Below are 25,674 nucleotides of genomic sequence, written 5' to 3' on the forward strand. Positions count from 1 at the left end.
ATCTTTGTGCAAAATTGCACGAGCAAGAGTTAAGTTATACTACGTATATTATATTATACTATACTATACTATATGATACTGTACTAAGATTCATTTTGAACACTAAAATTCAAAATGTTTTGTTTACGTTTGCTAGTAGAAATAGATCCCAAAGAAGCCACGCTCACTTTATAGCATGTCGGCGAGCTGGCTAGCTAGCTAACATTAATGTGTACATCCATCTATCCATCCATCTATCTTCTATACCGCTTATCCTACACGGTCGTGGGGAACCTGGAGACTATCCCGAGCATGGGGCGCAAGGCGGGGTACACCCTGGACAGGGTGCCAATCCATCGCAGTGCACAATCACACTCCCATTCATACACTACGGGCACTGGCCGTGCCATTTCACATTAATAGTGAAATTTAAAATTATATTTCGAAGTGTATTATAGTAGTAATGTTCTTTTCCAAGTCTTGTGGTTTCCAAGTATTTCTGATTCGGATTTTTTTTTTTTTTTTTTCTGCTAAAACGTAACAAATCAAACATGTCCGACAGAATTATAAAATGTTGATAACGATTATAATGTTCTACGATGAGGTTCTGTCTGGGTTAAGAATGAATGGGAATGATTTAGAACCTTATAATATAATGTGTTAACTGGGATGCAATCTTTTGCAGTGTAATAATCATAAATAATAAATACAGCTGCTAGCTTTGGATAGGTAACCATAAGGTTAAAAAAAAAAATTTAATCAGATAAATGTGGAATTCGGTTTTGTAGTCAAAACTGTAAAATAGTGTGCATGTGCAATGGGCATGCTTTATTTATTTCCACACAGAAACCAACAGAGATGCTAACTTCTGCACACAACTGTAATTTGTCATAATACTGGGGTCGGGGGCCGTGGCTTAAAGTCTGAAAGTGGAATTTAAGTTAGAAGTGCTTCGGATGATAATCTAGTTCACATGTATTGAGTTGTTTGATAAAACTTTAGATAGAAATGCTGAAATAATGTTACTTGAGGCGAGGACGTGTTGTCTTCACTTGCCACGTAGCGCCATTGTGTGTGTGTATATATATATATTTACTATAATTAAAATGAAACTAGTTAGGTGTCGAGAATAAGAGATAAGAATCCTGTCATAATTCTTGTCGTGCCAAGGTGGGGTTGCTAATCTTTAACTCAATCTATTTGACAATAGGAGTGTCGGTTATTTTGCCGCCTTCATCTGTTACGTTATACGATAACGGCCGTACACAGGAAAACAAAACGTATACTGCAAATTGAAACCAAAGGGCAGCTGATAGGATCATCTGGTGTTTGTGGAAAAAACAGTCTTATTCAAGGTCACACGGTATCAACATGGTCAACCAACACCCGTACCTGAATCCGGTAAGCACTTTGTGTTTGATTTATCGGTGTGTGTTTGAGCTTTTTTGCCTTGCACTTGATTATTTGTTTGGGTTTTTTTTTTTTTTTTTTTAATTCAAATAGCAAATAAAGTACAGTCATTAATACTGTAAACATTATAAAAATAAAACATTTTAGCAGCCTTAGCAAGGTAAAGCATATCGCATAAGGGCACATTTATCTAATATTATCATGAGATTATTATTATAAAGCAAATATAATATTATTCAGCCTGTTTTTAGATGCGTTCCCTAACAATTTTTATTTATTTATTTATTTTAGAAAAGTTTCTTATACTATTGGCCGTTAATTTTCTTCTTTCTAGAAATAAATGTTTAAAATTAGAAACATTATCTGGCAATAGAACAAGACTCTTTCAAGCTTGAAATGAGTAAAAACGTCTAATAGGTTTAATAATCATATACATTTGATTTACCGTAATCTTATTATAGTAAAATACTAGATACTTTTAACTATATTCAAGATATTTTCACTTGCTAAGATGCCATTTTTTTTGCAGTGGATTTGAAGTGTTTATCAGAATAAAGGTAAAACCATTAAATACAAGAATACTTTTGTCTCATTTTAGTCAAAGTGTAGAAATCGTACATGGATATGAAATGGGAAACATTATATCCTTTTTGGTTTACTTTCTGTCAACAAATGCTGTTAAATACACTATACGATTAAATTGCGCTCGGACCCGTTGTTTCCTCCCAATCAGAAACTCCCGTTTACGGGCTGTATCCAAGGCGGCCTGTTTGAAGGGAAGACCGTCACTGTGACAGGACGAGTCCTGGCAGGAGCAGAGAGGTGAGAAACGCTCTGCCTGTTCGTTCAGTATAAAATAACAAGCTCAGCTTTTGTCTTTATGAACAAGATGTTCGACGTGGATTAAATGAACCCTACTGATCTTTGGGGTTTTTTTTTTTTATGGACAGGTTTTGTGTGAATTTGCTATGTGTCACTAACACATCGAGTGATATCGTCCTCCACTTCAACCCACGCTACCGCGGTAACTCGGGTCACGTGGTGTGTAACACGCTGCAGAGTTCCTGCTGGGGTTCCGAGCAACGGAGCAAACACACCCCATTTCCCAGAGGCTCTGACTTCACCCTCACCTTCCTGGTCAACCGAGACTCCTATTCGGTGTGCCTGGTTTTGTTGTGAATGAGCAACAGAGGCTTATTTAGCATTAATACCTTATCCTTCAACTTCACCCTTTTTTCTCTTATATTTATTATGCACTAATGTAGTTATCTTATTTACTACTTATTTATCCTGCTCTCAGTCTGTGCACTCTGCAGTTTGACTGCTACAGGAAGACCATTTCTTGTACAAAACCAGTAAAGGATCGCTCTATCCTTCAGTTTATCCGTCTAACATGTAACACTGTCTCAGGTGATCGTGAACGGAGCCCATTTCATGGAGTACTTGCACCAGCTCCCTGTCTCTCGTGTGAATGCAATCTTTGTGGACGGAGGTGTAGAGGTCACGTCCATCACTTTCCAAAACCCGGCTGTGATCATCGACCGAGGTAGACCGATGCAGCCAGAGAAGCAGCGGTACCGAAGCAAACTGACCCGTGGATCAGGTTGGAATATGCAAGGACATCAGCAGCATGCGAGCCAGATGCAGGCGCCTGCTGCTTGCGATGTCGCTGATTTAAGTGCTGTAAGTATCTATAATCTATAGTCCCCTCCGAAAGTATTGGAACAGCAGTTCAAATTGTATTGTTTTTGCTATACATTGAAGACATTTGGGTTTGAGGTCAAAAGATGGATATGAGACGACAGATCAGAATTTCAGCTTTCAGTTCCTGATATTTACATCTAGATGTGGTAAACCATTTAAAACATGGCACTTTGGTGGGAGATCACATCATTTTTGGTGAGCAAAAGTATTGGAGCCGATAGACTTAAAGTAAATAACACTTAATATTTGGTCGCATATTCCTTGCTTGCAATAACTGCATCAAGCCGGTGAGCCACTGACATCACCAAAACGTTGCATTTTTCTTCTGCGTTGCTTTTCCAGGTTTTTCTCGCAGCTTCTTTCGGTTGTTGTTTGTTTCAGGGGGGTTTCTCCATTCAGTCTCCACTTCAGGAGGTGAAATGCTGCTCAGTTGGGTTAAGATCTGGTGATTGACTTGGCCAGTCTAAAACCTTCCCCTTTTCACCTGTGTTGAGTTGTCAGTGCGTTTTGGATCATCGTCTTGCTGCAAGATGAAGTTCCTCCTGATTAATTTGGATGCATTTCTCCTTCATTCTGCTGCAACCCTCATGAGTTACGTCATCAGGGGCAGCAAGAAACACCTATCGATCGCATGTTCCAATATTTTTGATCACTTGAAAAAGTGGGTGGGTTTAAACAAAACGCGCCATGTTCTAAGTTTGTTTAACACACCCAGATGTAAATACGAAGAAATGAAAGCTGAATTGTCTTATTCATCTTTTGATTTCAAACCCAAGTGTTTTCAATGTAGTGTGAATTCAGCAGAATTCGCCTTGCTGTTCCAATACTTTCGTGGGGGACTGTATGTCTATTGTTTTAATGTTTCTCTACAACGACATTGTGCTATCCTTCTTCACAGGCACCTCCTCCATACAGTTCTCAACCTGCTTATGTAAGAACAGCATATCCCATCATCCTTGGCGACATTGGAACAGTTGGTCTTTGCTCAGCGAGCTAGCGTGGCGTAGTGAAGCACTCAGCATTTTTATTTTGCACGTCTCCCCAGGTTATACCATATAAAACCATTATTCAGGGTGGATTTTACCCATGCAGAGGCATCACCGTACAGGGCTGTGTCAACCACAACGCTGACAGGTGTGTGTATTATCAATGCAAAAAGACAGCAAGCATTTCTTTTGTTGTTTTAAAAAAAAAATAAAAAAAATGAAACACTAAACTCAAACCAAAATGACATTATACTATATTATATGTAGTATTCTTACAGTCGTATATTCTCATATTCTTCCCAGGTTCAACATCAACCTGCGTTATACCTCTGGCATTGCGCTCCACTTCAACCCGCGTTTCAACGAGAACGTAGTGGTGCGCAACAGCCTGGTGAAGGAGCGCTGGGGTCGTGAGGAGAGAAGCGGCGGCATGCCCTTCTACAGAGGCCAGCAGTTTACGGTAATCATAGTTTTCAAGCTGAGAGAGTCTTTCGGATGAGTTCAGTCCGATCTTGTTTAGCTGTTTGTATAATTACTATGGTAGTGCAGCAAGATGTTCAGTAATAGTACATTTTTTATGTGTGTTTTGGTGCCTGATATTCGCTTCATTAGTTTTGGATCCACAAGGCGCGAGTAGTTAATGTAATAATAATCACCTAAAATGTCTTCCGCTCTGCCTCAAACAACCATTACGTTCTTCAGCGATATTACACTTTACAAACAAACAAAACAAAACTGAACAAAAAAAACAAAACGTCCCCATGTAACAGTGTGAGTGAGGGTGACACAGAGACACAATTCTGTGCAAAAGTCATGTTTGGATTGAGATTTTGTTAATTCTATACAAATTAGGTAAATGTGACCTAAAACATCATCAGATTTTCACACAAGTCCTAAAACTAGATAAAAGAGAACCCAATTAAACAAATGAGACAAAATTATTATACTTGGTCATTTATTTATTGAGGAAAATGATCCAATATTACATATGTGTGAGTGGCAAAAGTATGTGAACCTTTGCTTTCAGTGTCTGGTGTGACCCCCTTGTGCAGCAATAACTGCAAGCGGTAACCGTCGATCAGTCCTGCTCATCGGCTTGGAGGAACTTCAGCCCATTCTTCAGTGGAATATTTTTGTCTCATTTGTGTAATTGGGTTCTCTTTATCTACTTTTAGGACTCTTGTGAGAATCTGATGATGTTTTAGGTCATCTTTATGCAGATATATAGGAAATTCGAAAGGGTTCACAAACTTTCAAGCACCGCTGTATGGCCTCTTGTTCAATCTGTATAGAGACATTATGAATAAAAAATAAACCCTGGAAAGCTTGATCTGGTGAGTTTACGTAGCTAATACAGTTAGCCTGCTTGGCTAATCTGCTAACAAAGCTAGTATTGAGCCTAGGACACAACATATAAATCAAACAATGATTTGTCAACTGATGAGTCCATTAGTTATCTTTAGAAGCTATACATGCCTAGCATTTCTCATCTGAATTTAAAAAAATATATAGGTAGGGTAACTTTGTGGGGGCAGCCATCTTGGACAACCCGCATCACTTCAAAATGTTTACCTGCTGACTTTTGAAGGCGGCGTGATATATATTTTTGCTCAGACCTATAAATTATAGACATGGTCTCTCCCATGAACATTTATATTTTGACCATTTTTTTTTTTACATTGCTTAACATAGCTTAACGATATTGTAAATATATGTTTATGTAGCTTTTACAGACTTTCAATCATTTTATAGCTACATTAGCTTAGCATAGACCTGAAGAAGCAAACATAACATGTCAGGTAAGTGGGAAAGTTTGTAAATGAGATTTTTCCTAAAGTTACACTATTAAAACTAAATTTTATGATGAATATTTTTGCAATTAGTTGTCCCCGTGCTGCGGGGGTTTCCTCCGGGTACTCCGGTTTCCTCCCCCAGTCCAAAGACATGCACGGTAGGCTGATTGGCGTGTCTAAAGTGTCCGTAGTGTATGAATGGGTGTGTGAATGTGTGTATGTGATTGTGCCCTGCGATGGACTGGCACCCTGTCCAGGGTGTACCCCGCCTTGTGCCCCATGCTCCCTGGGATAGGCTCCAGGTTTCCCCGTGACCCTGAAGAAGGAGTAAGCGGTAGAAGATGGATGGATGGATGGATATTTTTGCAATTCAATTAAAATCTCAACAAAAAAAAAAAGTATATTAAAAAACACCAGTTTGGCTCAGAAGTTCATTTTAGAGACACAGAATATATTACCCATATAGTTTACTGTGCACAATGTAATCTCCTATCTTTTAATATTATTAGTCCATTGATGTTTATTACAGGCTGAAGGTTGACGTTTCAAGTTGTTTCCCACTACACAAAGCAATTCGCGCTACACGTTCCATGAAGGTCACATTGCGTAAATCGTCAATTATTATCTGTACCGCATGTTAAATTTCACACTTACATTTTAATCTCCCTTTCAGGTGAGCATCACGTGCGACACTCAGTGCTACAGGATCGCGGTGAACGGCACTCAAATGTTCACCTACAACCACCGTCACTTCCTGTTTCAGCAGATCGACATCCTGGAGGTTGACGGAAACATCAGCGTCAGTTCTGTCGTGGTTTAAGGGCAGGTCGTTATGTGTATAAACTGTAAAACCAGTTTAAACCAGTATAATACTTTAAATGTATTTTATTTTATTGTAATCAATACAGCAGCACATATTGTATTCTGGGAAAATTGTACAGCATCAAAAGCAGTAAAGATAGCTATGCAACACTGCTGAGACGATATCTTACTAATACAGTAAAACCTACAGGTTCATTAACTTCACCGCATCTGACTAATTTTTCCATTTTTTATTTATTCCTTATTTTTGTCATCCTTGGTTTTTTAAAAGCATAACTTTAGTTATATTAGTGAGGTAGCATTAAGTGTAACAAGTTAACTGGAGGTAAAACTATAATGCTACATCATATTAGCCTAGTTCAGTGGATAAGATTTCTAGCTATGTTTGATATATATATGTATATATATATATAAACCCCAGTGAGCAATAAGTCTTCTTCTTATGACTCATTGATTCTATATCTGTGGTTCTTACTGTTCCTGTACTTTTGATATCATATTATTCTTGGACTGAAATGATTTATTTGAACCCAGTAAGAGAGTTTGTTTTGGACACTTTCAAATGTATTTACGATGTACATTTGGCAATAAAAGTGTTAAACAGCAGTATGATTAAAACATTGCAGAAGAGATTTGATGGGAATTGACTGTTATTAATGTGTAGTCCCGTAAAAATATAGACTTCGGCAAAAAGTTCGAAACTTTTACCATATAAGACTGGGGCAGGATTTGTGTCTGAGGGTAAGACTGAGATAGGAGTTGGGTTTGATAATGAGTCTTTATTGGTCACATATACATTACAGCACAGTGAAATTCTTTTATTCATACAACAGCATGTCAGGAAGTTGGGGTCAGAGCGCAGGGTCAGCCATGATACAGCACCCCTGGAGGAGAGAGGGCTAAGGGCCTTGCTCAAGGGCCCAACGGTGGCAGCTTGCAGTGCTGGGGCTTGAACCCCCGCCCTTCCGTTCAGTAACCCACAGCCTAAACTGCCAAGCCACCACTGCCCCACGATTTTCTTCTGATGGTTAGACTGAGACATGATTTGAGTTTGGTTTAGAGGTGAGACTGGGGCAAAATTTAGGCTTGGGGATAAAACCGGGACAGAAATTGGGTTTGGGGATGACACTAAGACAGAAATTAGGTTTGAGGGTAAGACTGGTGCAGAGTTTTGGATTGAGGATATAAACAGGATAGATATTATTTTTATACCTCTGTCAAACTCAACGTGATTAAAAACAACAACAACAGAATCAGAAATATCAGAGATGTTATAAAACAGGACAAAAAAAAAGGCTAAATGAAGATCAGAGACATAAATCTGAAATAAACGAGATTTGATAGATTAAGACGAATTAAAGTGATAAAATAAAGCAAACATGAATTTGCAAAGAGAAGCTTCTGGCGAACCTTCTGTCAGGTGAGGGTGGGTCAAGTGCACACAAACATGTAACATGACACGTGGTTTCCTGAGTAGTGCAGCCTTTTCTAGTAAACGGGAACTTATACCAACCTTCACAAGCACACCTTTGCATTCTGCGTTCACTTTGTGGTGATTCTGCACTGCATCACGATGTCCTGTCAGCGTCCTTATCTGAATCCGGTAAGCACTTTAACCTGCATGTTTCATTTTATTTTAGGCAGCTGCTCATTTAATTTACTTCACCGTATGCAGATTGTTTCCTGTATCCCGTGACATGGCTTGTGTTGTATAATTTAATAATACCATAATTTAAAGCTCAATAGCATTTGAAGAGAATGACTTACGATCATAAAACCAACTGTAAAGTGTTCATGTAGGTGTCTGTATTTAGTCGTGTTTAGAGAAGCACCGATTATCGGCCGATACATCGGTGCATCTCTAAACATGCCTAAATGATCTATCGGCCATATGCCGGTAGTTTAAAAACATCCGATGATCGGGGCCGATTATATCCTGTCAATGAAAAGATGGCGGGAAAACACATGGATTTCGTGCTGTGTGTAAAGAAGATATCTTTTGCGTGGAATTTTTTGTGGAATTGTCTGCATTTTGTAATCTATGGAGCGCCCCTAGTGTCAGGTAAGAAAAAGGGCACGGATTACAAATCTGAGGGTACGGATTACAAATCTGAGGGTACGGATTACAAAACTGAGGGTACGGATTATAAAACTGAGGGTACGGATTATAAAACTGAGGGTACGGATTACAAGTCTGAGGGCACGGATTACAAAACTGAGGGTACGGATTACAAGTCTGAGGGTACAGATTACAAAACTGAGGGTATGGATTACAAATCTGAGGGCACGGATTACAAAACAGGGCACGGATTACAAAACTGAGGGCACGGATTACAAATCTAAGGGCACGGATTGCAAAACTGAGGGCACGGATTACACATGGCTGTATTTTTTTTCTTACCTGACACTAGGGGGGCTCCGTAGTAATATCCAGTTAATGTTAATATATATATATATATATATATATATATATATATATATATATATATATATATATATATAAAAGGTTATATTATATATTACCAGTGTGATGTTCAGTGATGAAGTAGAAATGCTTGTGCTTGTGGTGAGTGAATGTGAAGCGTAACAGGAGGTTTTTTAGAATTCAGTCAATGTTAATATGAATTAATGACATTCAGTAAGTTAAGAAATCTTAATTTAATCTTTAGTTCATGTGTTAATGTTAATTAGGGTAATGGGTTTTCTGTCTATGAGACCAGTTACTGTGAAACAACTTGTTGAAATGGAGAGCATCAAGTTTTCATATGCATTTCTTTCAGAATTGTGGAATTAATTATTATTTCATTTAAAAGAAGGCATAACAGGCAGAAGTATCGGTATCGGTTATCGGTATCGGCTGAGAAATTTAGTATCGGTGCATCTATAGTCATGTTGCCTGTCCATTCAGAAAGCTGCTCCTCTTGCAGTTGCTTCAGGGGTTTTAACCTAGGTTTTGGAGAGAACACTGAAGAGAAGGGCTGTATTTTTTACATTTTTAAATTTTTTTATTTTGTACTGTAGTTTTGCAGCCAAATTCTGCCAAAGGTACTGACTGTTCCTTTTAAGGTGTTTGCACATTTCCACATCTGACATTTCCAGGAACTTGAAAATCAGGAAACAGAAATGGTTTTTGTTTGTTTTCATGATTGAATTAGCGACTCCCATTTACGGGCTGTATCCAAGGCGGCCTGTTTGAAGGGAAGACGGTCACTGTGACAGGACGAGTCCTGGCAGGAGCAGAGAGGTGAGTATGCTAAACCTGATGCAAAACCTACCATGTGGTAATAAAAGGAGGAATCCTGGTATGAATAGGGCTCTCATTTGATAAAACCTATATTATTTGCATGGCCTGTGTTTACCAAGTGACACATCCTTGGGTCAACAAGAGAGTCAGTCTAGTTGACCAAACACTGGCTGTAAATTCTTAATCATTTACAGGTTAATATTTACAGCGTAATCACTGATACGGCTAACATGATGATATTAAGGTTAGATATGCCAAATGTAGGCACCTGGTTATGACTAACGCTGTTCTACTATCTTGGATATCATGTAGCTAAAGTAGACGATTTAGAGTAATACAAATATTTTGAGAGCATATGACGCCATAGTGTGTTCACCCAAGGACTTTATATAACGTTAATGTTTTAATATTAATAGGCCACTAATATACGATTCCTTTATTAATAATTAATTCCTTTATGCATAAATCCATGTCAGACATTTCTCTTATATTTGTTTACTGCAAAAAACAAGTCACCAGTCTGAGAACGTGTAAACTAATTAGGCTTTGGTTTTATGGACAGGTTTTGTGTGAATTTACAAAGTGGCACCAAGGCAAACAGTGATATCGTCCTCCACTTCAACCCACGCTACAGCGGTAACTCGGGCCACGTGGTGTGTAACACGATGCAGAGTTCCTGCTGGGGTTCCGAGCAATGGAGCAAACACACCCCATTTCCCAGAGGCTCTGACTTCACCCTCACCTTCCTGGTCAACCGAGACTCCTATTCGGTTCGGAAAAACACCGCCTTTTATCTCTTATATTAATTGTACACTACTGTAATTATTCCCCTTTAGCTTATTTACTACTTATTTACCTTTTCTCCATCTCGTAGTCCACGCATTAGGCTGCTATAGAAAGATTCTATTACGGTTACATTACAGTACATCTGTTACAGTTCTCTGTCTAACTTGTGCCGCTGTCTCAGGTGATCGTGAACGGAGTACATTTCCTGGAGTACTTGCACCGTCTCCCTGCCTCCCGCGTGAACGCGATCTCTGTGAACGGAGGTGTAGAGATCACGTCCATCACTTTCCAAAATCCGGCTGTGAGTATCAACCGAAGCAGGAAAAGCCAATTATGATTTGCATTCAGACTCCGCCATAAATATGGCATTGTTTATTTGCAGACCTCGTGGGTGGCACAACCCAGCTTTGCACGCACGGTACGTTTATGAAATTTTCACAGACATCAATGTTGCAGTCTGTAAAAGGCCTACATGTCAAAAATGATCGTTAGTTCATTAGGACAAGTTCCACTGTCTGATATCTATTTCATTTCTACTTCAGGTGAAAGCTTCTTACGCTGTCCATGGCTTGGGTGCTGTGAGTAAAACTTATGATTTTTTTTTTTATCAGTCCTTTCATTTCATTACATGTTTATCTGTCTGAGTAGATCCTGTTATCTTTCTTCACAGACACCTCCTCCGTACAGTCCTCCACTTGCTTATGTAAGAACCATATAATCCCATAATCCACTACAGAAGGTCTTTGAAGGTCTTTTTTTATATATGTGTTTTTTCTTCTTCTTCTTCTTCTTCTTCTTCTTCCTGTCCCATGTATTCGTTCCTGGTTTGCTGTCAAATTGTTTTGTTTTTCATTTGTTGATGTGCACGTGTCCATATTGTTCTCCAAAGAGAAGGCCCATTGTTTTTTTTGTTTTTTTTGTTTTTTAAAGAAGGAATTGCGATTAATTCATTTTCCTTTCTATTTACAAATTGCAGATTTTTCAAAGTCACATTTGAATTTCGGTTTACAGTTTGGGCTTTATGTAGCCAAATCCTCCATTTTGACATACTTACTTTATTAAGCTTGCTATATACTACCCTACACTTGCTATACACTACGTTTAACTTTTTCTTTCTCTTTTAATTTGACGCTTTTTATCCAAAGTAAACAAATGAAGGTTGAGTATTTTGCTCAAAGAACCCGCAGCTAGCCAACACTTTAGTTAGCAAAGCAGGTAGTTAGCAGGATAGTTAGTTAGCAAGCCAAGCAGTATGATGTATATTTATTCAAATAAATGTACTGCATATCATATATCAGAAATTACCAGCAGGGGATATAAAACCTATTTCCATGGTGATTTGTATGGTCTAGTTCCACAGTTTGCTAACTACCTCAGGAACACATTAGCATGCAAAGCAGTACTATAGTAGAATAGCATCTGAAGCAAACTATTTGAAATGGACCTTCCAAATCACCATGGGGGGGGATCTGTTTTAGATGTGATTTAAGTGTCCATGTACATTTCTTTGAACAACATATATGATATTAGCTTGCTAACTTACTATCCTGCTAACTACCTGCTTTGCTAGCTAACTTGCTTACTAGCTGTGGGATAGATGTGCTCTTGAGATTCAAAGACAAAACAAACAAACCCTGGACTGGATTGTGTTAAATCTGTATATTAAGTGCATTAATGCAAATAAAAGTGCTATATACAGTATGTACAGAATTTATAAGGAGTTCAGGGATATTTCTAAAAATCTAATTTTTTTTTCATGTCTCCTCAGGTGTTGCCATATAAAGCCATTCTCCAGGGTGGAATTTACCCGGGCAGAGTCATCACTGTACAGGGCTGTGTCAACCACAACGCTGACAGGTGTGTGTGTTTTATGGTTATAAATGCAACGGTTATGGATGATAAAAAAAACCCTCTTAGAAATAGTGTGAAATAGTTAACCTAGGAAACGTTAACAAGGAGTGCTACAAGGACAGAGTACTTAGATGGACTTTGTGATATATTAACAAAAAAAAGCTAACTAACACACAGCACCATAACGAAACAGAACATCAGGCATTTCAGCAGGTAACATCATAGCGAAAGGGAACACAGCTAGAGAGACACCCACTGGGCGTATGCATGCGTTGCATACCCGTACGAATAGTATGTTCACACTTTCCCAGAATATTGCACAGTTACCGATTTAAATTTGAATGAACCAAGGACGAACTCTGCTGCGCCATGGGCACAAATTATAAGCCAAAAAAAAACAAAAAAAAAACTTTCAACTGAGGAGGATGTTTAAACCAGACATTTTGCTCCTGCTGATGTTGTTTAGGTGCACGTCAATCATGTGGTGCAGTTTTTCCATTTCCTTTAAGTGCAAAATGTTAGTGTTTGATTTGAGACCTTACTCTTAGGGGTGAAAAACCTCAGGCATTCATGTGATATGATACACATGATAGACATGATGAATTAGATAGTTGACGATATTACTGAATCTGCTACAATACGACACAATACAATACGATATTATACAATTTTAATTCGTAGGGCAACAATTCGATAGTTGAAGATACGATACAATATGATATGATATGATATGATTTTGATCCATAAGGAAACAATTTGATATTCGACAATACCACTGAATCTGCTACGATACGATATATGATATGATACGATTTTGATCCATAAGGCAATGAGTCTATATTTGACCGTACCACTGAATGTGCTGATGAGCTTCAGATAACATGATGACGTTTTAGACTTCAGCTTTGGGCTGAAATTTTTTTTTTTTTTCCATCCTTTCTTCCCAGGTTCAACATCAACCTGCGTTATAACTCTGGCATTGCGTTCCACTTCAACCCGCGTTTCAACGAGAACGTGGTGGTGTGCAACAGCCTGATAAGTGAGCGCTGGGGTCGTGAGGAGAGAAGTGGTGGCATGCCCTTCTACAGAGGCCAGCAGTTTACGGTAATCAAAACCTCTCTGCAGTTTTCAGGCTGAGAAAGACGTAGAAACAGATGAGTTCAGCTGGATCCTGTTGAGCTTTTTATATAACTAGGATAGACAGAATAGGTTTAGTACAATGATAAATTGTTTCTAAAGGCCCACAGCGGTGCAACAAATTGGAGAAAAAGTTTTCAAAAACAGAGACGCTTCGGCTTTCTACATGAAAAGATACATCATTTTGTTTTATATATATATATATATATTTTTCAAGAGTGTGAAAGTAAGAGGCTAGTGATGGAATGAATGTTTATAGCTGCTATATCTATGATTGATAACAGGAACCAACTTGTTTCGCAGACATGAGACGTAACTATAAATGGATAAAAATGATAATTGTTGGGAAATTGCTGTGGTATAAGATGAATAAAACACTTCAGGACATGCTGTTATTGGAAAATATTCCAATTCAAGGTGGTAGCTGAAACTCTGCTTCAATGCACCACGGTGTCTTTAGTTATTTTCCTATAACACTACGCCCCCTAGTGTTTTGTTCCAAACTGAACACCTGAAATCATTTAGACTGAGTTTATAAAACCTTGCAATTTTCCAGACACATCAATATCACCTGAACGCTTCATATTTTCTCGTGCATGGTTTTATGGATGTTACACAGTGCTTATGCATGTGTTATGAATTTGTTACTTGGATAACCTTTGAGGAAAGTGTATTGTATTTCAGCTGAGCATCACGTGCGACACTCAGTGCTACAGGATCATGGTGAACGGCGCACAGATGTTCACCTACAACCACCGTCACTTCCTGTTTCAGCAGATCGACATCCTGGAGGTTGATGGAAACATCAGCGTCAGTTCTGTCGTGGTTTAAGGGCAGGTCGTTATGTGTATAAACTGTAAAACCAGTTCAAACCAGTATAATACTTTACATCTATTTTATTGTATTCAATACAGCAGCACATATTGTATTCTGGGAAAATTGTACAGCATCAAAAGCAGTAAAGATAGCTGTGCAACACTGCTGAGACGATATCTTACTAATACAGTAAAACCTACAGGTTCATTAACTTCACCGCATCTGACTAATTTTTCCATTTTTTATTTATTCCTTATTTTTGTCATCCTTGGTTTTTTAAAAGCATAACTTTAGTTATATTAGTGAGGTAGCATTAAGTGTAACAGGTTAACTGGAGGTAAAACTATAATGCTACATCATATTAGCCTAGTTCAGTGGATAAGATTTCTAGCTATGTTTGATATATATATGTATATATATATATATAAACCCCAGTGAGCAATAAGTCTTCTTCTTATGACTCATTGATTCTATATCTGTGGTTCTTACTGTTCCTGTACTTTTGATATCATATTATTCTTGGACTGAAATGATTTATTTGAACCCAGTAAGAGAGTTTGTTTTGGACACTTTCAAATGTATTTACGATGTACATTTGGCAATAAAAGTGTTAAACAGCAGTATGATTAAAACATTCAGCAGAGATTTGATGGGAATTGACTGTTATTAATGTGTAGTCCCGTAAAAATATAGACTTCGGCAAAAAGTTCGAAACTTTTACCATATAAGACTGGGGCAGGATTTGGGTCTGAGGGTAAGACTGAGATAGGAGTTGGGTTTGATAATGAGTCTTTATTGGTCACATATACATTACAGCACAGTGAAATTCTTTTATTCATACAACAGCATGTCAGGAAGTTGGGGTCAGAGCACAGGGTCAGCCATGATACAGCGCCCCTGGGGGAGAGAGGGTTAAGGGCCTTGCTCAAGGGCACAACGGTGGCAGCTTGCAGTGCTAGGGCTTGAACCCCCACCCTTCCGTTCAGTAACCCAGAGCCTAAACCGCCAAGCCACCACTGCCCCATGATTTTCTTCTGTTGGTTAGACTGAGACATGATTTGATTTTGGTTTAGAGGTGAGACTGGGGCAAAATTTAGGCTTGGGGATAAAACCGGGACAGAAATTGGGTTTGGGGATGACACTAAGACAGAAATTAGGTTTGAGGGTAAGACTGGTGCAGAGTTTTGGATTGAGGATATAAACAGGATAGATATTATTTTATAATACCTCTGTCAAACTCAACGTGATTAAAAACAACAACAGAATCAGAAATATCAGAGATGTTATAAAACAGGACAAAAAAAAAGGCTAAATGAAGATCACAGACATAAATCTGAAATAAACGAGATTTGATAGAATAAAGACGAATTAAAGTGATATTCTAAAATTCTAAAATTTATACTTAATTTTCAGAAGTAAGTTTTGCTCATGTGAATATTCAATGCTACTTAGGCAAAAACCTTTTTTCCCCTAGTTTAATGAGTGGTAAAGGCCCAGTGAAACAGAAGTTGATGTAGTCATTGATGATGATGAATTAATAATAAAAGAAGCTTTGCTGAACTCGTCATTGCATCAGTTTATTGTAACTTTAGTATATAGTGTACTTCAGACACTGCACTCTAACACAGCTGATTAAACTAATGCACTCATGAACAGGTTCACTGGGTGTGTTAGAGCAGTAAAATCATCTCACACACACACACACACACACACAGAGTTTCCACCTCTGGTATATCGCTTCCACAGGATACTCATGGACAGATGACTCACGTTATTTTGTGTGTGTGTGTGTGTGTGTGTGTGTGTACAGTGTGCTCAGTGTTCTCCAAGCACCGTGTGTCATTTCCGCTATCTTCATCCATGCCTCTATTCTCAGTTTCGTCCACACAGAGGCTCAACACACACTGCAACAAGCCAGCCTTTCTTCCACTCCAGTCTTTCTGACATTCTTCCGATTAATGAGTTGAGTTCATTTCAGAGCATGTGATCGTTAAACGACTTCAGATGGGAGGAATGTAGGAAAGGATCACAATCGAAGCTATAGCCGCTCACTTTTAGCAACACGATAGTATACAATTGTCGAAGCGTAATGATGTATGTACTCTCACTATCAAGTGTCACCAAGTAGAGGACGGCTCCTCTCAAGGTTTCTTCCTCATGTAGTCTCAGGGTGTTTTCGCTTGCCGGCCTCGCCCCTGGCTTGCTCATTAGGGATAAATCTAAATCTGCAGGGTTTCCCAAAAGTCTCCATGCACAGGGGACTATGTTTTCCAGCACCATGTCGGTTGTGCCTTCATCAGTGGATGATCGAGGACGTCTACTTCTCGGTTGGTCCGCAACACTTCCAGTCTTTTTGAATTTGTTAATAAGTTTGGCAGCAGTGTCGTGTGTGATGATGTGCTCGCCGCGTTTCCTGTTAAAGTCCATCGCAGCCTTCAGACAGCTTCCCAGTTCCAGCCATGAGAATGATTACAAAACGTTCTTCTTTTGTCAAAGGCGTTCAAAGATATATGTGGATATCTGTAAAGATGCTTTGTGACAGGCGCACGGTGGCTTAGTGGTTAGCACGTTCACCTCACGCCTCCAGGGTCGGGGGTTTCGATTCCCACCGTGGCCCTGTGTGTGCGGTTTGCATGTTCTCCCCGTGCTACGGGGGTTTCCTCCGGTTTCCTCCCCCAGTCCAAAGACATGCATGGTAGGCAATGTGTATGTGATTGTGCCCTGCGATGGATTGGCACCCTGTCCAGGGTGTACCCCGCCTTGTGTCCCATGCACCCTGGGATAGGCTCCAGGTTTCCCCGTGACCCTGAAAAGGATAAAGCGGTATAGAAGATGGATGGATGCTTTGTGACAATGTCCATTGTTAAAAGGTGCATATGAATATAATTGGATTTAATTTAATTTTGGCTCTTTTCTTCTTCTTCCTCTTATTATTATTTTAATAAAATCTGTTTTTTATATAAAAAAAACTACTTTTTTTTTAGTGTGGACTTACCTACTAAACAGTGCTATCCTTGGTGGGATATTCGGTTCCAACCAACTGCACAAACATCATTCATACACTATGGACAATTTGGAAATGCCAATCAGTGCATGTCAAAGCTCAGATGAAACCTCCAAAGCATGGGGCGAGCATGCAAACTCCGGGCACAGATGACGGACGCAGGATTTGAACCCCAAACCCAGGAGGTGTGCAGCAAACCTGGTCAACACTAAGCCGCTGTGCTCCCTGAGGAATCTGCACTTCCTCACTAACATGACAAGCTTTGTTTGGTTTGTGTTTTGTTTTTTTTTTGGGTCAGGGAACGACTGTTTATCGCTGCTATAACTTAAGCGGTAACAGGGAACCTGTTTCACAGATGTTCCACAACATTAAATGGAACTATAAATGGATCAAATGTTCTTTGATAGAAATATAAATTGTAAGTGTTGACGAATTGCTGTGGTAGAAATGGAAGTAAACACGAAATGGAAGTAAACACACACACACACACACACACACACACACACACACACCATTGAGTCCAGTCACATAGACGCCCTGTGGAGAGCCGCGCATGCGCAGTAACGCCTCCCATCATAGCAGCTTCACTGCTGCCTCAGTGGAGAGGAGGGACTCAAACTTCCGCCACCGTCATGGCGGCACCGTGCAGCTTCTGATATGGAAAAAAAGGAGAAAACAACAAGGCAGCCCTCCCCCGTGCGTTCCCTGACCACGGACTACGAGGATTAAGGGGTCAGAAAGCTCAGGAAAGGCGTTTATTTTGGTGTGCAGGTCATGGCGGCTCACAAACCCGTTGAATGGGTTCAGGCCGTCATTAACAGATTCGACGAGCAGGTAAGAAGAGAGAGACAGACAGAGTGACATGTCCTTTATTGTTATTATTATTATTGTTATTATTATTATTATTATTATGAAATGACCGGCTGTCATGCAGAAACACTTCCTTTATCCCAGCTTCATGCAGATAGCTCAGGTTTTCTTTCAGTTTATTCCCCCCCCCTCTTCAAAATAACTGCAGTTTAGCTAGCCAGCTGTGCTACACATGGAGAACTGATGGCCTGTCTGACAGGAGTCGGTGAATATTATTTATAATCGATCATTTTTTCTCCTTTAAACTGCCTTCTGTGGCTCGTTTCAACTTCCAACTTCTTCTTCGTGTGCATGCCAAAGCTTTCCTGCAAACTCCTGAAGTAAAAGATGTGGTGGTTTGTGGTGATGTTGTTGTTTTGCACACTAGCTGTCAGTGAACTGAACCAGGGGCTGTATCCCAAACCACTGTGTGCTCCCTTTAATAAGTGCACTACATTCTCTGATTTTTAAATAACTAAATAAAAAAAAGTTTGATTCCTGTCGCTTAGTAGTTATGTACGCCAATATGACAAAAAAAAAAAAAAAACGGTGCTCAGTTCACTTCTGGAAAAGGATTAGTTTGTTGTCATTGTTGACTCATCCTGTACTAGCTTTGCGTTCGTCCAATGAGAAGCGCTCTAGGAAGTATACGTCCCACCTCCTGGGGCTGGGGCATGTCTCGCGCGACAGCCTCTGGTGTACTTTGTTTTGTTTGTTTTTTTTCCACATATGCATAGCCTTTCAAAGTATACTCCATTCGACATGTACACAGGCTGGACAACAACTCGCACTACCCGTCCTGGCCTACAGGAGTCAGTACAGAGCAGTAAAGCAGGTCTTCCGGTGTGAAGGACGACAACGAAGGAGAATCAGAAGGACAACGCTCGGGCAATCTCGATTGTATAGATGCGGGTCCTTTCTAACCTGCACTTCCGTTTTTTTTTCTTCCGCTACCTTGAGAATCAACGGGTCACCGCTGCCACCTTGTGGAACAGCTAAACAGTGCAAAAGAATTAAATGCGCGTGTGCGACCTGCGCGAACAAAGTAACATCGGGAGGCGGGCGTACAGTGCGGTATTGCCGATGACGAAATTTTTGCGGCACGTGTACCGTTCGCTGTTCCGAGCCTACGCGTAAAAAAACGAAGCGTACTTTCTGGTTACGGTAGCAGCTTTTTAGCAGTAAACACGGTTCATCAAAGCATTTTTGGCTGTGCGTTTTCCACGTACACTATTCCCGTGTGGCTTGCTGTGGAATAAATACACTAAGGCCAAAAGTATGTGGACACCACACCATCACACCCGTATGTTGGTGTTCTCGGCTAATGAGACAAAGAAATGTCTTTCCATGAAGCGGTGTTTATGCTTTATAATTTTTATTTTTTTATATATATATATACTAACACTATAAACTTCACACTCGGACACGTCAGGTGCCTCCCCTTTGACGACCCTGCGGCGTTCCGTCACCGTCGGCACTACTGAGATGAGAGTCCATGAAAAACACATCATCTCATTGCCTAGGATGTCCTCCTCCTTAGCCGTAGGTGAGGGTTTATTTCACAGATATGGAAGGAGTCTCCAGTGTCAGGGCTTTGTAACAATCAGAGCAGTTTAAAGCTGTAACTGAAAGTCTTCAGGACGGAGGACGGTTTCTCTGTAACCTGACAAGCTGCCGTGTTTTATTATATATATATATATTTTCCGCAACATTAAATGTAACTATAAAAGGATAAAAAATAAAAGTATGGCACGTCGTTCTTTAGTAAAGAAGAGATTGTGAGCGTTGTGGTGTAAGAGGAGTCGAACACTTCGAGATGTGCTGCTGTTGGGAAATGACTGTCAGTTTTGTACATGACGATATAATGTCCCAGCGTTTTGATCCTCTGGGGATGTTCGACTCGCAGCACGTCACACGAGGACTACGGATTCGGACTCCATCTGACTGTATTCTACATCCTGTATTACTGTATTATACATCAGACCCTGGCCATTGAGGCTCGTTAAACTTTAATACAATTGTAATAAAGATTAGAACTGAGTCGTAATCCTACATAATCGCACAGTAGGACTTTATGAGGTTAGCTTTAGCAGGACTTATTCAGGGTTTATAACTCTACACCGATTTAATACAAAAAAAAAACCCAACAATCCCCAAACAAACAAACAAACACTTGCACATGCACTTGTAGAAAAAGTTCTCAGAGAGTTCACAAACGTTCTTGGCTCCATAAAAGCTACTACTTTGAATGCTCTCTGATGTAGGAAGATTTGACCTTTTTTTTGTGTGTGTGGTGTGAGTTTGTGGAACCGTTTTAGAAAAAAACAGGTTTATCAAGGGGCCTTGGAGAGTTCAGATTGGACGGTGAAGTTCTAAGCTTTCTAAAGGGGTTCTGCTTGGAACTCTGTCCGATAGGGAAACTTTGACGTTTAAAGTTTACCGACAAACTGAAGAACCTATAAAGGTTCTTGATTTAACATTTGTGTTGTAAGGATTTTAATTAGTGAAGGAGGCGTGGCCTTGATTCAATGAAGGAGGCGTGGCGGCCTTGATTCATGTCATTCTCTATGGAGGAGGCGTGGCCTTGACTGTTGAGTCCATGATGTAACTCCTCAAATGATTCTGCATCACTTTCAGCCAATCGCTTTGAATAAAAACATCTGCCTGATGAAACATGTCTCTGTGATAAAAATCCATGTATTTGTACGTCACATTTTTTCACTGAAGTTGAGAGAATCAGTTCTGTTCTGAACTGTGGTGGATGTCAGAGGCTGTGTGCGTGCTCGCGCATGTCTGTGTGTGTGTGTGTGTCCTCCTGTTCTAGGTGAAGGGATACACACTTTCCTTGTCTGGTCTCTCTGCAGTCCTGGCAGTTTTTGGCATAATACTCAAGGGCTTGTCTGCACCCTAAAGGAAGTTCTGAACCAAAACAAAGCGGCCTTGTGTTTGGCCTGGCATGAATATGGATGTCAGCATGTTCTCTCTGTGCGTGTGTGTGTGTGTGTGTGTGTGTATGTTCCGGACTGTCTGGTCCCGAGATTCTAATTTCCATTTCCTCTCCTTGCTATTTGGTAACTTGTCAAACACGTGGTCCTCGTTCTGTCTCCCTCTCCCCCAACTTCAGGGTCAGTGAGATCACCTTGTTGATTTTTCAGTCTGTGTATCTACTGTAGTGTGGATCCATTGGTTCTGTTGGTGTTTCTCAGAGGCTTCATCTTTCATCTGAGCCCGGGGGAGCGTAGGATGGAGAAGACGGGGAATCCCGACTAATGCCTCTTCTCCCAAGGCTAATTGATTACATAGTGATAGAGGCACAATGACTAATTTCAGCACTCTGTGTGTGTGTGTGTGTGTGTGTGTGTGTGTGTGTGTGTGGGAGGGGGGTGGATGGATGGTTGGGTGAGGAGATGCTGCAGATGTTCCACTGTAAGTTTCCCATGGTGGAAAAGCCTGACACTGGAGACTCATTCCATAAATGCTAAATAAACAAATGTTGATATTCCAAACAGTTTGGCTAGCTTATCCTTGGTGTACATGTTTGTCCAGTCGCCTAGCAACGGTGTTGTTCTGACGTTAACTACTCGAACGATGTCAGTAACCATCTTTCACATTTTATTTCCGTTTGAAATAACTGGATATTTTCGTTTTTTGAGACGGTTATTTGTTTATTTTTTATTTCAGCTTCCAGTCAAAGCCGGGCAACAGAACACGCACACCAAAGTCAGCACGGAGCACAACAAGGAATGTCTGATCAACATCTCCAAGTACAAGTTCTCGCTGGTCATCAGCGGCCTCACCAACATACTGAAGAACGTCAACAATATGGTGAGTGAACAACGGCTTACCAGACTGGACGGCTTTATTGTGTCACGGTTTACCGCGAGGGTCAGTACGCACGTCGGAAATATTAAAGAAATATAATCCTCATAAAAAAAATTTAACACGGACACCGAAAAACAAGACGCAAGAAGCGGCACTCAGAAATGTACAATGTGATGAGCAAGACTTCGCGAGGAGGGAAAAGAAGTAACAGGGAATAAATGACCACACTAGTTATGGTGAAACACGGGACAGGTGAACACATAAGGATAGTAAACCAGTGGAAGGACAGGAAACTTGACTGTGAATACAATTTCCGCTACTGACGTTTGAAACACAGCCCAGATTCTCGTACACTACACTCACCATGCGGTATAAATGTGACTTTACTCTCGTGCCTTTCTTGCAGAGAATTTTTGGTGAGGCTGCAGAGAAGAACCTCTATCTGTCTCAGCTCATCATCTTGGACACGCTGGAGAAGTGCCTCGCGGGGGTGAGCTGCCTTCTGCCCTTCCTGTCTCCCGACCAATACCCCTCCTCTTCTCTCTCTCTCTCTCTCTCTCTCTCTCTCTCCCCATCCCAAGGCCTCCTTAACCCCCCGAGATGTGCTGCATCCGCCAGCTGCAGTAGATGAGTTTTGCAGGTGCTTCCCCATCTCGCTGTACCGCTGTCACGCTGCTTTGCCCTCTCGGTATTCCTGTTGCACTGGACTCACAGGACTCATGTCTTCATGTCTGGCTTGTTGCCTAAAGCGAACATTGCTTCAGCTAGTTACAATCCCACTTTACGTAAAGTGTGTAAGACAGATCTCTCTTTCTCTCTCTCTCTCTCCCTCTCTCTCTCTCGGGTCCTGTTTTTGGGTCTGGATTTGTCCCAGGAATTCTGATTATTATTTATTCTGATATTGGTGCAGAGGGTTAACCATCCTTCTGTATCTCTGTCTAACTTTCTCTCTCTCATTCTTCTGTTTTTCTCATTTTCTCTCTGTCTCTCTCTGATTCTTCGGTTTTTCTCATATTCTTTCTCTCTCTCTAATTTTCTCTCTCTTTCTCTCTCTCTGATTCTTGTTTTTAATCTCTCTCTCTCTCTCTCTTTTTTTTTTTCTCTCCATCTGTTTCTCTCCAGCAACCCAAAGACAGCATGCGTCTTGACGAGACGATGTTCGTGAAGCAGCTCCTGCCAGAGATCTGTCACTTCATCCACACGTACAGAGAGGGGAATCAGTACGCCGCCGAACTGCGTAGCTCCGCCTCCGGGGTTCTGTTCTCGCTCAGCTGTAACAACTTCAACGCCGTCTTCAGCCGCATCTCCACCCGGTAACACACACACACACACAAACTCTGTTTGAGTTCCAGTCTCTCAGTATGTGTGTGATGTACTGACGAGGATCTCCGTCCGTGCAGGTTACAGGAACTGACCGTGTGTCTAGAAGACACGGTGGACGTCCACGATATCGAGCTCATCCGCTACATCAACGTGGACTGCTCCAAACTCAAAAGACTCCTGCAAGGTCTGTCGTTTCTCCAGAAATGTATTTCGTCATCTGTACGACACGTTGAAACCGTAAATCATAAATACGAGTTTCTTCTTTTCTCCAGAAACGGTGTTCAAATTTAAAGCCCTGAAAAAGCCTGCGCAGTTGAGCGTCATCTACAGTCTAGAGAAGGTGTGTGCACGTCCCAAACCACGCCCTGTTCACTATGTAGTGCACTATATATTTTGCACCCAGAAGAATTGTGAAGAACGCTCAAGATGTGTCTGAAACAGATGGTATCTGCCTCATTGTTCAACACTGTCTGTGTGTGTGTGTGTGTGTGTGTGTGTGTGTGTTTAGGCATTCTGGAATTGGGTGGAGAATTACCCCGACGAGTTCACTATGCTGTACCAGCGACCACAGACAGACATGGCTGGTGAGGCCCTGACTAATATCACCTCCCTTATTATCCTTTTCAGTAACATAGATAATAGTTGTTTTGTGTATATATTGTTGTGTGTGTGTGTGTGCGTTGGTCTCAGACTGTGCAGAGAAGCTCTTTGACCAGGTCGACAGTTTTGCTGAGAGCGCGAAGAGGAAGGCAGCTGTGTGGCCGCTGCAGATCATCCTCCTCATCCTCTGCCCCAACATCATACAGGAGCTGTCACGAGAGCCGCTGGAGGAAAGCAAGGTCAACAAGGTATACACACACTTACATACATTCACACATACACACACACACACACATACATACATACACATATACACATACATACAAAAAAAGATAGCCTTCACTACTTGTTTGATGTCTTCTTCCTGTTTCTTTCTTTCACTGCCACTTATTTCTTATCCTGATCCTTACTGTTCACTGTAAAAACGTCTTTAAGTATGACATTATATATATATATGTGTGTGTGTGTGTGTATATGTATATATATATAATACACATTACTGCTTAAGTCATCTCAGCAGTGTATTGCTTGTCCGTGTTGGGTTTTAGAAACTGTTTATAGAGAGTCTGAGGAAAGCTCTGGTCGGACACGGGGGCAGCAAGCAGCTGACGGAGAGCGCAGCCATCGCTGGCGTCAAACTGTGTAAAGCTTCCACCTACGTCAACTGGGAGGATCACTCCGTCATCTTCCTCCTGGTGCAGTCCATCGTGGTGGATCTGAAGGTGTGTGTCTCAAGTGCAGGAGTATTTCCAACACTGAGCAGCTGAAGAGTTTATATATTATATATACACACACACTACCCATCAAACGTTTGGAGACACTCGACTGAAAGGTCTCTCATGATCTTAAAAACCTTTTGATCTGAAGGTAAATAAAACTGACATCGTAGTTACGAATAAATATTTGTTTAAACGGACGACTCGGAGGGAAATTTTCCAAAACAGCAGCCGATGAGAGTCCGGCGTCGGTGTGAACTCCTTTAATACGGTTTAAAAAGCATCTCGGGGAAATGCCTGAAGAAATCGGGTGAGAAAACGGCAAGAATACATTTCTGGAAATTCTAGGCAGAAAGCGTGTCTACTTTGAAGATGCTAAAATATTACATTATTTAGGTTTATTTGGGATTTTTTTATCACAACATTTATTATTATTCTACAATAATAACAAAAAATAAGGAATCAGTGCGTTTAAGCTTTACACATATATAATGTGTGTGTGTGTGTGTGTGTGCGCGCACCCCCAGGCTCTGCTGTTTAACCCCGCTAAGCCGTTCTCACGTGGTGCAGGCTGTCAGAGCGCAGACTTGGACCTGATGATTGACTGCTTCGTCTCCTGCTTCCGCATCAACCCACACAATAACCAGCAGTTTAAAGTGAGCCCATCATCATCATCATCATCATCCTCATCATCAGCTTATAGTTTCACAATTACAGTGAGCGTAAAGGTGTCATAATGAGTTCTAACGGCCGTCATGTGATCATTTCTCACATGAACAGAATGCTTTAACGTCGTGTGGTGTTCCTGGTGGGAAAACCCGACTGTGTTTAG

At 40.6% G+C, this 25,674-nt stretch overlaps 3 protein-coding genes across 4 annotated transcripts in view; all 3 read left to right on the forward strand.

The window, feature by feature from the left end:
• Positions 1 to 448: 448 nt before the first annotated feature.
• On the forward strand, positions 449 to 7,911 carry LOC128620140 (galectin-9-like). Its single transcript, XM_053644839.1, has 8 exons — positions 449 to 1,380; positions 2,123 to 2,211; positions 2,340 to 2,547; positions 2,800 to 3,072; positions 3,992 to 4,024; positions 4,139 to 4,227; positions 4,383 to 4,539; positions 6,546 to 7,911. The coding sequence occupies exons 1-8, from the start codon at positions 1,351 to 1,353 to the stop codon at positions 6,690 to 6,692; spliced, it is 1,026 nt and encodes a 341-aa protein (XP_053500814.1). The 5' UTR covers positions 449 to 1,350; the 3' UTR covers positions 6,693 to 7,911.
• Positions 7,912 to 7,943: 32 nt separating this feature from the next.
• On the forward strand, positions 7,944 to 16,133 carry LOC128620141 (galectin-9-like). Its single transcript, XM_053644840.1, has 10 exons — positions 7,944 to 8,297; positions 9,850 to 9,938; positions 10,501 to 10,708; positions 10,906 to 11,025; positions 11,107 to 11,142; positions 11,267 to 11,302; positions 11,395 to 11,427; positions 12,493 to 12,581; positions 13,523 to 13,679; positions 14,397 to 16,133. The coding sequence occupies exons 1-10, from the start codon at positions 8,268 to 8,270 to the stop codon at positions 14,541 to 14,543; spliced, it is 945 nt and encodes a 314-aa protein (XP_053500815.1). The 5' UTR covers positions 7,944 to 8,267; the 3' UTR covers positions 14,544 to 16,133.
• Positions 16,134 to 17,961: 1,828 nt separating this feature from the next.
• The window catches only part of nf1b (neurofibromin 1b), a 63,179-nt gene continuing 55,466 nt past the window's right edge, over positions 17,962 to 25,674 (forward strand). For both annotated transcript variants that reach the window (XM_053646201.1, XM_053646202.1), the window contains exons 1-10: positions 17,962 to 18,366; positions 22,063 to 22,206; positions 22,610 to 22,693; positions 23,326 to 23,516; positions 23,604 to 23,710; positions 23,799 to 23,866; positions 24,035 to 24,110; positions 24,217 to 24,374; positions 24,675 to 24,848; positions 25,370 to 25,498. In XM_053646201.1, coding sequence (XP_053502176.1) covers positions 18,307 to 18,366; positions 22,063 to 22,206; positions 22,610 to 22,693; positions 23,326 to 23,516; positions 23,604 to 23,710; positions 23,799 to 23,866; positions 24,035 to 24,110; positions 24,217 to 24,374; positions 24,675 to 24,848; positions 25,370 to 25,498 — 1,191 coding nt within the window. In that variant the 5' untranslated portion in view covers positions 17,962 to 18,306. The remainder of the gene's footprint in view (positions 18,367 to 22,062; positions 22,207 to 22,609; positions 22,694 to 23,325; positions 23,517 to 23,603; positions 23,711 to 23,798; positions 23,867 to 24,034; positions 24,111 to 24,216; positions 24,375 to 24,674; positions 24,849 to 25,369; positions 25,499 to 25,674) is intronic.

The sequence above is a fragment of the Ictalurus furcatus genome, chromosome 16, assembly GCF_023375685.1.
Source record: "Ictalurus furcatus strain D&B chromosome 16, Billie_1.0, whole genome shotgun sequence".
Classification (NCBI taxonomy): Eukaryota; Metazoa; Chordata; class Actinopteri; order Siluriformes; family Ictaluridae; genus Ictalurus; species Ictalurus furcatus.